General features: G+C 38.8%; 1 protein-coding gene across 2 annotated transcripts in view; it reads right to left on the bottom strand.

Annotated features, from left to right (window-relative positions):
• wscd2 (WSC domain containing 2) overlaps window positions 1–15,618 on the bottom strand; it is a 34,395-nt gene that overhangs the window by 4,294 nt on the left and 14,483 nt on the right. For both annotated transcript variants that reach the window (XM_030143375.1, XM_030143374.1), the window contains 6 exons: window positions 11,333–12,249; window positions 7,215–7,329; window positions 4,522–4,706; window positions 1,371–1,492; window positions 1,114–1,288; window positions 39–203 (listed from right to left, as the gene is read on the bottom strand). In XM_030143375.1, coding sequence (XP_029999235.1) covers window positions 39–203; window positions 1,114–1,288; window positions 1,371–1,492; window positions 4,522–4,706; window positions 7,215–7,329; window positions 11,333–11,723 — 1,153 coding nt within the window. In that variant the 5' untranslated portion in view covers window positions 11,724–12,249. The remainder of the gene's footprint in view (window positions 1–38; window positions 204–1,113; window positions 1,289–1,370; window positions 1,493–4,521; window positions 4,707–7,214; window positions 7,330–11,332; window positions 12,250–15,618) is intronic.

The following is a 15,618-nucleotide window of genomic DNA, read 5'->3' as shown; positions in this document are numbered from 1 at the left end:
GCACTGAGGAGCTGTGGATGTCATACACAGATATTTACCTTTATTATAAAGGGAGCCATCAAAGTAATAGCTGCCAGTGTAGAAGCCGGTGGCGAGCTCTATGAGGTGGCGAGCCCAAGTGTTCCCGGCCCCGGGGAAACTAGCAAGGGCCACAAGCTGCTTGGAGCGAGTTGAGAGGAAGTGACGGTCCATGCATCGGTTATCTAATAGCAACACATAAACAATATTAGTTTATTATACATGTACATATCAATGAGCCACTGAAAGGTCAGGCCTTGAATAGATTCTGAAAGTGGATCGTCTCCTGCTTATTGACATAGTTTCGTAATAACAAGGGCAAAAAAAAACCTCTCATGTTGAAAAATTGGAATGAAAGATATTTCACATCAACAGACAATGAAAATATGCTACAGAAAAGTCCAAAAGAAGAAATATTTTCAGTTTTAATTTTTTATTGTAATAGAGTCCTTTTTATAATAAATGACTTAACCCTCAAAGACCTACACAACCACCAGCCATCACGTCTGATGACTCTGGAACCTCTACTTATATCAGTTCATTTAATATGTTAGTCAGTTCAAAAGCCGTGTATTAAAAAAAAAAAAACAAGATTGTGCAAAATCCTGAGTGCAGAATATTCAGATAAAGTAAAGGCACTTCAATTTCTGTTTTCTGTCTTTTGTTTACTGGAAACTGTTTTGCTGATCCAAGCCACCGCTGTTTGGTGCAGTCAGCAAACACTGACAACAATGCACACAGCGGACACTGGACTCATGGAAATGGTCACAACTTATTGTATTATGAAAGAATGTTTAGAAATGTTTTAGCAAAAAGAAATAAAGAATAAGGGGCAGTTTCTTTTATAATATACTCTGTAAACAGACTGTCTAGATTGTTTGTCTATGAAAGCGGATCAGTCCACATTGAGGTACTAGAAAAGGGAACTGCCAAACAAACAAAGTATCTTCGTGTTTACAGAAAGTGCTTACACCCTTCATACTGCGGTGATCTCTATGCTTTATGTGTTTCCTGCCTGCAGGGAGTGGTTCATGCTTTCTTATTTGTACTAGGCTATATCTTTACAGCAAAGACAAAGCTGTCACCAAACTTTACCTTGCACCTGCGTCTGATACACCACAAAGTATTCTTCATTCCCACAGCTCTCAAACTCCTCGCCCTGGCAGTGGTGCAGGCACATGTTCTCATCCTCCAGCTCGTGAAGGGAAAAGAGTGGCGTCGGAAACCCGCAGTAACATCGATCTCCAGCCAGGACGGCCAGGGATTTCTCCTAAAACACAGCATCCATTACATACTGAACATACACTTATATGACCCATGCCTGGATATGGACACACCCAAAGCCTCCTCACCCTCTCCGTGCACATGTCGACACACTTGTCCACAGACATGTTCTGAATGACGGCGCTGAAAGGCAGAGCCAGAGTGACATTGTCCGGCCTGTGGAAACAGCCCTTGAAAATGGCGCTGCCGTCTGAAAAAAAAACAAAAAACAAAACAAAACCAGAATGTTAGTCTCTAAGAGCACAGAAAAACACTATATGCTCCAGTTTTATGGTTTCTGAGCACGGCGTCCATCAGCTTGGCTTCTGTCCAGTAACCCCGGCAGTAGAGATCCCACTGGGACCCTCTCCTGGGCTATTGAAGCCCTGACCTGCCAGAACCCTGAACGAACAGCATCACTCTCATCCCTGCAGTGTGTTGATGACCTTCAACCTCCCATCCCCACTCTTATCTGATGGAGAGACCATCATAAATCACTACAGCAGAGGAGATCTGCTTCCCCCTTTCCTGGACTTTTCACAGATGATTTTTCATTTGGTTATCCTGGATTAGCATGTAGATTAAACTAAACCAAAACAGAAGAACCTGAGAAAACAGAGCGCTTCAGTGTATGTCAGCCATTCTTGGATATAGTACATAAGAAGTGTCAGCACATTGTTTTATATTAATATTAATAATCAAAAGAAACACTTGAAGCTTCTTTACCATGACAGATAATGGCCAGTTGTTCAAGCAGCACTAAATAAAGTATGTAAATGGAGCTTTGTATCAATACGAGCACTTCACTAAGCTTAGAGAGCTTTACCAAGAGCATTAACTATCAATGCTGGGAGGCTTTAAATCAGTGTGTGTGTGTGTGTGTGTGTGTGTACAGTGTCTTATGTTTTATTTATGTATGACCTTCTGCTCTGATTAAACATGCATCTTTAATCTTATGTCTATTTTTCTCTTTGTTTCCCCACAGTATGTCTGTTATGAATGCACCTTCTGTTATCTGTTGTTGCCTTTGCACATTGTAGAGCATTATAAATCATACTGAAATGTATTCTATGCAGCGTTCAAAGACACAAGCAGAGGCAGCACAATCACGGATGCAAATACACAGTTGAGTTCAATCACATTCATAAACACAGTCTGTTCTAATAAAATATGGGCTGTACACCAAAGAGATTGCTAAATTTTTACATAGGTTTATCAGAGTAGACATTGCAAGCACGAAATAGTAACTGCATGTAAGAGTCAGAAACCACAAAACAGCCACTTCAACACATTTCCTGCATTTCCTCTTTGTTATTCAAACCATGGCCCTTATGGTAGAAATCAAGGTCAGAGGTTAAATGTAAGAGCCAACTCAGCAGTCTGATTAAAAGCGATGAAAAAAACAAGACAAATATATAATAATCCTTCTGAAATGAAAAGACACAGACCACTCTTTACACACATAGTGCATCAGGCTTATATTGTATGAGGCAAAAATTGAACACACACTGTGAGAGGCATCTGATAATTTGATCAAATCTGGCAACCATTTTTAAGACATGCAGAGGACGTAGAGTTTTGGAATGAGCCACACTACCCATATAATTATATTTATAGAAGTCTGAAACCTTACCAAAGTGAAGAACCCTGACTAGACATTTCCCTGTTTTTTTTGTTTTGTTACCTTTACGATGTGAACTGCAACAATACGATTTCTATACCACTGTTTAAACCAAAATAATATAAATACAATTATACAATTATTGTGCTGATGTGGGTGTAAATACTGCACTACCTGTGAGTTTGCTGAGTACAACCTTTTTTCATTACATTTGTATGTTTTTTTCATTTTTGCATTCATGTTTTTTTGTCTGTTTCTTCCATGTAAGTTTCATACATCAATAAACAAACTTGTGATACTAATAAAAAGGACAAACTGAACAAAGAACGTATGTTTATGTAGATTCAAGACTCTTAAATATGCACTACAAATTGTCAAATCCTCTGACATTTCGAACTTCTCATTTCTAAACTATTTCTCAGAAGTGGAAGGCATATAAGGGGAAAACCATTCAAGCAAAAAGGGAAATAATATCAGAAATACCCCATCTTATGGCCAAGCCTTTCTTAAAAGTTGTCAAGAAAGGAACAAACTATCTTGCTACATGTTGAAGTGTACTACGTCACCCCCACTTCTTCCTGCAAATGATAATTAGCATTTCCTTCCTTTGCCTCAGCTTTTCAGCTGCAGTGGATGTTTACAGTCCAGACATTTCTAACTGTATACGAGTTAAACCCCACAGCACAACCAGACGGTGACATACACCAGAACAAAACCTGCATTTCTACACAAAACAGTCACACATGTTACATTCCAGAATCACTGTGAATACTGCTTTTATCCTGGTTTTATTCTATTTGTTAAGTTTTTCTCTATTTTATCTAATATTTATGTATTTGTCATTTTAATTTACGTTCGTTCTGTCTTATTACTAGCTAAACAATCATCTGCAAAACACTCTGACCAGCAATGATTGTTTAAAAAGGGTTAAGAAATTTTGACTGAGTGATTGACTGATTGTTCGATGATGTCTATTATCCAGAACCCTTAGGTCTGTTCAAGTGTTCAACAGGGATGTTTTACTCAAGTCTACCTTTAAAGCATGACATTAACTTTGTGTTGGGTGACTACTCTCCAAAAACACAATTTCAAGAGAGAAGTTTGTGCAAAGTTATTCTCATTTTTTAAAGAGAAAAATGCCCTAGTATAAATAGGTTTAAAATAATAGTATTAAGTATAAGTACGTTTATCATTAAAATGTGTTCTCATTGTAAAAAATACTGTGTATTTAACTTGACTTAAAAACAATACTTAATAATACTGAACTGGATTCAACCAAAAACAAATTAAAATAGTGGTTTAAATGAGGAACAAGACTGTCTACCTTTTTCTTGTCTACGTTTTTCAGTGGAAGACTCTCATTGTTTTGGTTATAAATCTAGCCAAACTCTGCTCAATACAAGAAAATGTGGTTGTATTTTGTATTTAAATGGAAGTAAATAATGATAAAATAACACTGAACTTCAAGAAATGTTGTATGTGTATTGAAAAACATTACAGTACTGTATTGTGTTCACCTGATAGCCCTGTGACTGTCTGCCTGGGTGTGCTGGGACCTGTGCGTGTTTCCTATGTAGCCCAGGGGAGACTTTTTTGTTGTTAGTCAGTGTCAAACTCACAGCGGCGTGCCGACTCCTGGCTCAGCTCCAGCCGATAGATGGACAGTCGGTTGGCTCCTCCACACACGTTACTCTTTTCGCCTTTGCACTCCATGTTGCATTCAGACTCTGAGGTGTTGGGCGCCTGGATCTTGTGACCGCAGTAGCATTCTGCGCCAAACTCCAGACCTGCGTACATGTAACCTCTGAAAAGAGAGGAGAAAATGATGAACAATATGGGAGCACAATGAGGCTGAAGTGATTGTACTCTAAGCCAGTTATCTCCCAGAGACTGGGTCATGACCCACAGGAGATTTTATTTAGGTTCAGTTTCTTTTTCAGTTGAATGTCATGTCACATAGAATGAACAGGACTTGAGAAACACACTAGTTCTCCATTCAGTCAATACTATTTTTCCTTTAATTTATCCATTCACATAAATCTGACATTATGTGTTATTTCTTCCATTAAGAACATTTCTACAGTGACATTGGTCCTTTGTTGGTGGTTCTACCTTCCTCCACTTCCTTGTAATAGCCTTTTACTTGTTAATAGTATTTTGACATGATACACTCTGTTCTGTGAAACTATAAAACATAAATATCTCACAAAGAGTTTGTATCCTACTTTTTATTGTAAGAGCTTACATATAATTTCCAAAAGACAAGTAATTGATAACTGGTTTCTGTTATATGATCTGTACTCTCGACTGTTTCTGATTGAACTGCTTACTTTTCATCTTCAGTGGATTAACAATAATCAGATATTTTTCTGATACAGCACTGAAACTAGTATGGTAAAACAAGAATCTGTTGTGTATTCTCTCTTCAAATGGATATATTTGGCTTTACTTATAGAGTATCTGTAATGTTTACTGTTATATCTTCAGTATTATGTGCATAAAGCAAATGTGGCTCAATGGTGGGATAACCTATATACTCATATTGGAACATGAGGAGGAAATGCAAGTAAAAGTGGTTAAGAATGCAATCTACCTATGTTATCTAATGCTATATTTGTCAAGATGATTTGTTCATTTGTAAAAAAATAAAATAAATAAAAAATAAAAATAGGCCAGAGGAAATAAGTTTGGGAATAGGTGTAGTTTTACAGCTACTAATCACTCAGTCAATACAAAACCAGATGATGGGGGACATTGGGAGTAAATATGGGACCAAAACCAAACACTGTGAAATGATTTGTCCCTGTTCCTCTTGACTGAAAATGGGAGAAGTTATACTTGTTGTGTGGTTCTGAGGCAAAGCCAATTATAACTGAGTGCCGTATATTTGATAGCTAAATCCATCACACAGGACCTCTTCTCTCTTATGGACCCCTCATGTTGCCTCATGGAGGATTTGATTCCCATAGGCCTTTCGGATGCAATTATACAGCTAAACACTCCTCACACAGGTCAAATCCCATGGGCTGTCAATCAAACACAGACCTCTGTTTGCTGCTGTGTGCTGGTGGCTGTCATTTGTTTGCCTATTTTTTGTATTAACCTGCTGCTCTAGAAAATAAGGCAGACAGGAGGAGGAAGGAGCTGAAAACAGGCATCATTCTGCTCCTGTTCTCTGCTTTGCGAATCACTGATGGATGTAATTCAAAGCATTCAATAGAGGCGTCCCTGGTATTCCACAGGGAGAAAAAAAAGGTGAGAGAAAGATGGCAAGGTAGCAGAGAAGGAAAGATAAGATATGAAGGAGCAGAAGAGAAATGGAGGCCAGAAGCAGGAAGCTCACATAAATGAACTGTGTTTGAAACAGCATGGCTCCAATTTAGTTTCAGTTGTAAGTAAAATAAATCAACATATGTGGACACCTGAACATCACACCTTTACACATATATCATTGCAAAAGCTAAACTGAGATTATTCTGTTTGGAAGAGTAATGATGAAAAGATGAGCTACTCAAAACAAGGATCCCAGATCATATCAAACATATGCCAGACTTAGATTAAAAATCTAGATTTCTTCAAGGATACGGGGACGCTGACATTTGTGAACTGATATGTGCCTTTCTCTAAGTGAAATAACTGCGAGCTAACATTATCATTTTGTTTTCTCCCTGGGTGCTGGATAAACATATTAAAACAGATTTAGACCAAAAGAATTGGGACAAACAAGATATATGGCTACAAATGTTTGGTAATACATTGTAATTTAGTTGAACAATTATGTTATTCTTCTGTGCTCTGTGTTTACTTCTGTGCCTGATTTCCATTATGTGACTCAACTGAAAAAAAATTTATTTATATTCATGATCTTGTTTGCACTGAGCTGACGTTGATATGTGACAAGCCAGTATTGGCCAAGAACAAGCGCTCAGATTTACTGCACATGAGGAACCCAACTTTAATCACAGTCAGGTTTCCATTGCTGGTTCTTCTGCACCGTAATTTTTCTTTTATTTCTCAAACTGTCAGTGAGCATCAAAAACAAGGAGAAAGCAGAACCACCAAGGCCTCAAAGGCTTATAATAATTCAACCAAACACCTAGTCTTTCAATGTTAGACATGAAAAAAAAATCAGGATCTGCCTGTTTTTATGGATTTACTTCAAAAATACAAAATATTAGGGGTTTATCTTCCGCCACTGACCCAACCTTACCAAGCTTTATAAAACTCAGCACAGTATTTTTTGTGTGTTTTACTGCTGACAGACAAATAAAATATATGTCATGAATGGATGTGTCGGTTGTTTGCATCATACCTTTCTGCACAGTTGTCCTGGCAACGAAACACCGTCATCTTTTTGTAGTCAAAAAAGGAAACTCCTCTTAATGCTCTTTTCTGTGTGTCATCAACATAGCAGCCGATGTACTTTGCTGAAAAAGGCAAAAAAATACAAGTCAGTTGTGTTACTACAAGATGCAGACCTATAAAGTATGCACATAATGAATATAGTACAGGAATTTACTAATGCTGCTTAATGCATAAAACCCCCAAAGTCTGTTCTTCAGAAAGACTGCACAGCGTGGCAGCAGAGCACATGAGAAGTCCAAACTGGGGCAATGTCTTTATTTATTTATAAAGACACACATCCCCTTCTAGTGGCCTGTTACTGTAGTGGCAGTCATCTCTCTGCATTTTTCAGAAGTGGGAGGGGGCAGAGGGGGTTCTGAGGAAGAGACACTGAACCTCTGCAGAGGGAAACAGAAACAGCGATCCTTCAGCAGTGTCATTAAAACACTGTTCCCTCTGCACAGACTCAGGCTGTACCTTTAACAAACAAACCTCTCGCCATCTGTGCAGTGCCATTACCCCCCTGAACCTCAGTTAATAGTCTAAATGGGTGAAGCACACAGCCCTACTCCCCTGCATTACTTTAATTGTCATTGTCTAAAGGCCTGCATTTGAGCCGCATGTGGTGTGCTGCAGAACTCGGCTGTAATCTTCCTAATAACTACCGCTGCGCTGGACAATAATCTGCTCCATGATGAAGGGAAGTGCTTTAGATGAAGCTGCATTGCATGTGAGCCATGATATAAATGAAGCAACAGTAGGCCTACGGCCAATGAGTTCTGTATAGAATGCACGATGAAATAGTTTGTAAATTGTACAGATTTTGTCATTCATTTTAAATAACCATGATTCTTCATAATAACCATACCACTATACAGGATTGTGTTGTGTTTTAATCTACATTCCTACGCATGAGTGACATTCCAGTCTACTCCTTTTTCCCCCTCAATACATTGCACTTCTCTGCACCCAACAGAGCAAATGTGTTTATGTGCTGCAGTCGGCATCTTGTGCTGCAATATTCCCTCCAAAGGAAATTCAGAAGATTACACTTGGAGTGAGAAAAGGGAAAAAAGGAGAGTCTCTTAACCCAAACATGAGTGGTTAAGACTGCAGTGTAATGAGAAGGGCTGGATGTATTGGAGCAAATGAAAGCTTTGAAGCTATTAATTACTCTATCATCACGTTCAGCTGCAGTCCTGGGAGGTTAGCGTTTTAGAAAAGGAAAAGATAGGAGGGGAGGAGGAGGATTGAGCCAGACCAAAAGAAACCTACATTTGATCAGATAACCCAAAGCCTCAATATAAACTGTAAACATGTTTGTTTTCTTGGTCCTCAACTGGAAAAATAGCTCAAGAGGATGCCAGTAAGAAACATTTTTCTGTAATATTCTGCACTTTAAAGCACAGGAAACGCCTGTATACAGTGACTCTGTTTATGTATCAGCGTCACTTATCTATTCTCTCTAGCAGCTTTCTCCTCTTTACATTCATAGTGGTTGGAGTTTGACCTGGAATGAACTGGGTTAGTCAAGAAACTAGTCAAACAGACAAACCAGGGATCGTTGTGTTACTGTGGATGGTTCTCCACCGGGTTATACTGCACGGTAAAGGGAAACCAGACACTGGCACAATCACAATAGAGTTAAAACAAAGTCACTGTGTAATGATTTATGAATAGTTTAAAGTCTTGTGGATGGTTTAAAAGAAACATGGAGACATTTTCCAGTAAAGACATTCGAGCCAGATGTTTAGACTGTGGGACCAAATGTTTCTAACTGACCAACTCATTTATTTCTTTGTTTTGGTGGATTCATAACAATCATAATGCACTCCATCTTTAGATTCGTGTGAGGGTAATGACGTGTGTTCTTGCCATTTCAAAACACTGCAACAACTTGTATATTCAGCACATAGTTATGATGAAGGAAAATGTTGAAATAATGAGACTTACCGATTAGTAGCAACTCAAAAATGTAAAAAATGAAAAGTTTAATAATTTTGTCTAAGTAAAGTAACTAATTACGGTAGATGTTATAACTCGACTTACATATGAGTAACAAAACAACAAAGCTTCTATAAACATTACTATAAATCAGTAATATGCAGGTATATAGCCCTTTTCTGACTGCACAGTAAATGAGTCTGTACATAAGCATTTAGCCCAAAACAATATACTTTTATGTAACCTGTTTGTAATAACCAACATTTTGATTAGTAACTGTGGTTTAATTACATATCATTCATCCATCCATCCACACATTTTCTGAACCGCTTAGTCTCATCTAAGGGTTGCGGGGTGCCGGAGCCTATCCTGGCTATATATGGGAAAAGGCGGTGCACACACTGGTCGTGTCTAATTACATATAATTTCTCAGTAATTCTAACTGATTGCAGATATTTTCGGGGCTTTTTACATTTATTACCAACATAAAAGACTGGGAAAGAGAGGGAATAACATGCAACAAAAGACCTGGACTGGAAATTGAATGCAGGTCACCGCAATACGGCCTTGGACCATGTGGGATATGGTCTACCAGGTCAACCACGGGACACCCCGATTATTATTACACTTATTTTGTAATTCAAGTACATAATATTGTTAGATGTAGCTAGTTTCTACCTAATACTATTTATTGAATAAACTGTTGTCTCTGTTGACAGTCTTGAAGGTGTTACATATACACTTATATACTTTATATTTCAACTTTATGTTTATACTCACAATGTTTCATGGTTAAATGGGTGTAGTTTGGAGATTTCACTTACATTCCTTTTATTTTATCTACATCTACAATCAATTAGCCTATCTCAACCAAATACATTATTAAAATGTTAATGCATCGCCACTGATAATGAAATATGACATTGTTTTCTGCTTATTGTAAATATTTAGTACATTTTGATTATTATACTTAAGTACTTTTAAATGCACACAGGTTTTTCACTTGTATCTTGAATCACTTCCTTTCGTCCTGGACTGAGGGAACTGAAGGAAAGGAGGAGTGGGAGTCTATGACAGGAAGGTTCAGGTTGGCCTGAGGGTATTTTATTGAAGACATATTGCCTTTGTTTTTAATAATTTATACTCAGTCCAGCGGAGCCGAGATGGTTTAACATGGTAAGACAAGCAGAGACAGGGGAGAGTGCCAGGGGTAAATGATATCTTCTAATCAGCACATTTGATCATGTTTCATTTGGACAGGAACCAGTATGCAGGATATTGGTGCCTTTAAAGGTCTGGGATGTCAGCTTTGTTTTGAATAACAGTCCCTCAAAGTATATCAGGAACAAGGTCTGTGCTTGGCCAGACATTTGCTCATGCTGATGTTTTCAAAAGACTCTGTGGTTTGTCACATGCTCGTGCAGAGTTTATATGTAAACATTTTCTTTGGGGATTACATGGTCATGGGTTTACGATAAGATAAAATTGAAAATCCTGTTATCATGAAGCTGCGATGCGGCTGAACATGTGCCGAGCGGCCACAGATGCAGCGCAGTGTTCGAGAGCACTGACAGGAACGGGGATTTAATCGTACTCATCATCTCATTCATGTCAAGAGATTCCCTACACTGGAAAATCACATCTATGAATTCACAATCACTGAAAAAACTTTGCATCAATTATGCATTAAAATGAAGCGTCAGAGGGACAATAGCTGTTTAGGAGTTTGAATCAGATATAAATCAACCTCTAGAAAATTCAAATTCTGTTTCATATTATAATCTGCTAAATATTTTACAACAGTGGGAGGTTATTCATAATACATGCCCTATAAATATTAACCCAGTTCAGTATTACACAATGAGAGACCTGCAAGCATTTTACAATTCTTGGTAAAGGCTGCGATCATTCCTTTTTTTCATATGAACTTACACATTTTATTTGTGGCCTGTTGTGTGCTGCATTTGCAAAATTTAACAGCTATGTAAGAATAATGTGAAATCTAACACATGTTGTAGCTGTTTTCTTTTAAATTTCTGAAGTAGGAGAAGATGAGAAGAGGCTGTGGCGCTGAATTTGGAAAAACTACTGGACTGCAAACAACATATCTGCAACATGCTGTGAACTCTGAGTGAAACCCACCTCGTCCTTCATCCATGTCTTTGGCATTACGTCCTTTAAGTGCACGGTTCCAGTTATTGGTGTAATCACCTCCCCTGCGCTGCACCTCCTGGCCCTCGTGTCCAGTCTTTTTCATCCACGGAGGGCCATACCTGTGGCCGGACTTTCGCGTGTCCTTAAACACTCTGCTCATGATCCCAAGCCCCCGGATTTGTGACATTGATGTCCTGCTGCCCATCTCTGCAGCTACAACAGAGTCCCTGCCTCTTCGGGTTCCAGTGCTGCTGTCCCCGACGAAGCCAGAGTGCAGGAAGACGAGACTCCCGGCCGTCAGATAAAGGAGGATGAGGGAAAAGAACCGGACAGGTTTCCTGCGGAAATAGCGCTGTATCTTCAGCAGAGGCTTGGCCATTCTGGCTCCCCCTGCCACTGAAATACACGATCCCAATGATGAAAACTCATAAATCAGAAGAATCAACACCAGTTCTCGCTTCTCCAACCAAAAACTGGACACCAACTAAAACGGTGAGAGAGTCGGTAAAAGTGTCCAGTTCTGTCTGACAGTCATCCAAACAATAGCATGACTTTTCCTTCACTCAAGTCTGTTCAGTCTCATGAGGAAGACGCCTTACATCTGTGCAGCGCTGGTGAACGCGTCCACGTGAGACTCTTACCCGCTGACAGCCCAGCCCTGAGAGACGGCTCTGAGGCCACGGCATGAAAGGTGAGTGGCGCTGAGTGAAAGATGATCGCTCAACACTTCTTTCACTCTAGTTATCAGCCCACATAGATGCCACACCGGCTCTGCAGTGGCACTTTCTCCCACGTTGTGCAGAGGGAAGAGGGTTTTATTTACAGGCTGAGCTGAGATCCTTTCGTCTTTGTGTGGTCGGCTATTCACTGAGACGATCTGGGAGAGAGAGGGCGTGACTCACCATCTGCAGTAAGGACACAAGAAAGGAGAGTAAGTACACACCTGAGTAAGCTTTATCATAGGTGGAAATGGAGGAATAACATCAGCAGGATACAAAAGCATGAGATCAGAGCATCGCCTGCATTGAAAATACATCGCAGACATCCTACTAGGATTTCAAGAACTGTCGTCAGAGACACTGAAACTGACCTTTCAAACAATATGTTGAATTTATGTTATTACACTATTGGTCAAACCACATTCTTATTGTTTTGTTTCCTGTCAAAATCACATTAGTGGAAACAAAGTAAAAGACTGAGATAAGCGCAGAAACAAATAATGGGATTTAAAGTAATTAGGTTTCATCATAACTTATCATTTGTGGTAATTTTCTCCACAGAAAGTCAGAAATGCATGACTCCAACAAGCTGAAAGTTAAATTGTTACATTATCTATAATGAATTAGTTGAAGCTGAGAGAGAAAAAAGACACAAACTGCACCCTGTAGCATTTTCACTGATTATTTGGGAACTTGTGTATTCAGTAAAGGAAGGGAATTAAAAACATAATTCAAGAAGATCTAAAGAAATGATAATTGGTCTAAATATGCAGCAGGAAAAGATAAAAAAAAAAAAGGTTTTAAGTGTTGAAAACTATTACAATTTTGGAAAATGGTGTATCTGTAATGTATTATGCACTGCCTTTAAAATGCACTGGAATTGCTGCAAAGGCATAATTATGGGATTTGACAAATTACAACATTTTTGAGAGGGCTGAGTCCCGACTTCCCTAAATTCTCGACTGCCTCTCTCAAAGGGGTCTCTGTTCTGGGACGAGCTACAATTTGAAGGTGTAACGCAACACTCCTCAGGGTCAGGGAATTTTCCACAACATTTGAAGGGACACTCGCCCCTGTGGTTTTCTGTTTGCCCAAAGACAAATCCACAGAATACTTGTCACCTGAAACCCCACTGGTGGCACGGACCCCCCCCACCCTCCCCTGAGCTTTCCGCCCGTCTACTTTATCCTCAGGCAGTCTGGGAAGAGTCTTGGACACTCAAGGAGAAACAGCTCACATTCTGCTCATATGCTCCAACCCACAGCTCCTCATCCTGTCTCACTTATCAAAGCTTTCTCTCTGCATCCTGTTCGGTCGCTTCTAAATATGTACAAGGACAAGTTATTATTTCTTTTATTCGGTGTGTTTTTTCTTAGATTAAATCTGTTTTTTGGTTAAATAAAGTTTCAAGATGACAAAATGTTAACGTCTGAGTGACAGATGAAGGTTGTGGAAGCTGACGAAACTCTTAAATGCAGTTACTAGGCATAATAATTCCTTGTATTCATTGCTACACATCAGCAGCTGTACAAACAAAACTGAAAAGTGACTCCTACACTTAATCTGTAACCATGGCAATATCTAAGTCCTGTATCAGATTTTTCTCCTTGCGGTTGGAGGAATGATTTATATTTCAGTACAAATGAGATACAGTGAGTTTCATACAAGCTCGCTTTTGTTCCAAAGTGAATAATTTGTTTGCAGTAGGGGGTTTGAATCATATCTAGGTTAGGTTCCCTGCAGGGTTACAAGGTCTGTATGGAAGAAAAAAAAAAAAACCTGCATATTTCCATCTCAGCATGGAGGGAAACAGTGTGCTGAAAATGAGGACTAGTCACCTGACGAGGCGGATGTCCGACAGAGTCCTACAGAGTCATGAGCAATGACACACAAGGGAGCATTGTTCTGGATTTATGTGAACACAGGTCATGTTATGGTGACTACTATTAAACAGAGCTGAGGAAATGTCTCCAGTCAGAGATGCATTGATATTTGGACCTCATGATCGAATGCCAACGACTATTTTCTCCCCTACTTGTAATGCACTGCAGACAGATTTATGTTTAGTTTATGAGATGGCTCACACTGATACTGAAAAGGTGAACAAGTTGGAAAAAATGAAACACAAACACTTTATTACTTTAATAAATTAGAGTTTTCATTCATCTATATTTTACTTGAGTATTGATTTTCTGACAAATTCTTGACTTATACCACCTACAATTACCCATTTGCATCCATTTTTATTTTGCGTCATTACACTTCTCCCCAACATCAAAACTAATTTCATCCATTCATATGGGTGAAAAAAAGCACAGAAATGATCCTCACTGGCACATGTGATGTAATAGATGAAATTAAGATGTCAAAATGAGATGAAATTGACTCAAAAGACATTATGAAATCCGCAAAATAAGAAGAAAAGGTTGTCAAGTCTGTCATCTCTAATTTTGTTATTTAGTTAATTTAGCTTATTTTGATTTAATATTGTGGAAAAAATGAGTGGAGCGTTCTTACTCAATAGGACAGAAACAACATTCAAGACAAAACAAAATGAAACACATATGACATTAACAATATTTTGAGTTCTATCTTACATTTGACTTTTATACTTGGAGTACATGTCAGAACCTGTAATTCAAACAGTACTTATTAGTATTTTTACTAAAGATATCTGTACTTCTACTTGAATAAATAAAGTATTTTTTTCTACCTCTGTTTATATTATACACTGCTGTGGACTCATGTAGTCTTTTGAAGACTGTTTCTTAAAACAAAAGGCACTTGCTTATATTAACTGATGAAAAAGCAGACATGTGTGGGAATACAGAAAACTGAGGCCATGGTCACTGAGATGCATCGAGAACCATTAACGGGTAAATTAAATCAAGTGAGCACTGTGAGGCCAGTGAAGAGCGACATGTCTATTGTTAAATGGCATTTATTTGCATACGATCTGAAGAATCAGTGCACAGGTTCATGAGGATGAGCAGATGGAGAAATTAAAATAATTCATGTGACAGCACTCCTTCCCACTCGGCGTCTCACCTCGACAACGGGGACACACACAGGTTAATTACTGGTATTTATAATTCATATCCCCACAGTGATAAATATGGAAACGAACTCTACTTATGGGTAATTTCCAAATTTAAATGACAGTTAAAGAGTGTGGATTGATGCATGATGCAGTAGCCCTCATGTAATTTCACAAAAAACAAACAGGCACATCCAAACATATTCTCTGCTCTGGTATTGACAGAAACACATGACCTACTGTAAGTTTTTGTTCCAACAAACCTTCACAGAAGACTTCTATCTACATTCTGTGTAGAAAACAGGGCTACGCAGATAAAAATCAAGAACAACAGACAAAGGAAGGGGAACTGCAACAGATAAGAGACAGGAGGTGCTGTAGACGTCCTTTTTCCAAATCACGGCAATTACTCAAGTGCAGCGGACATGAACTCACTGGCCGCCCATTAATTCACATTCATATTAAATGAGCCAGCAAATATTTAATCACAGCAGATTTAAGGGAGGAAGCGTCAAAGT

This window comes from Sphaeramia orbicularis, chromosome 9, assembly GCF_902148855.1.
Source record: "Sphaeramia orbicularis chromosome 9, fSphaOr1.1, whole genome shotgun sequence".
NCBI lineage: Eukaryota > Metazoa > Chordata > Actinopteri > Kurtiformes > Apogonidae > Sphaeramia > Sphaeramia orbicularis.
Note: the sequence above shows the minus strand (reverse complement) of the source record. Positions and strands in the feature narration are given on the sequence as shown.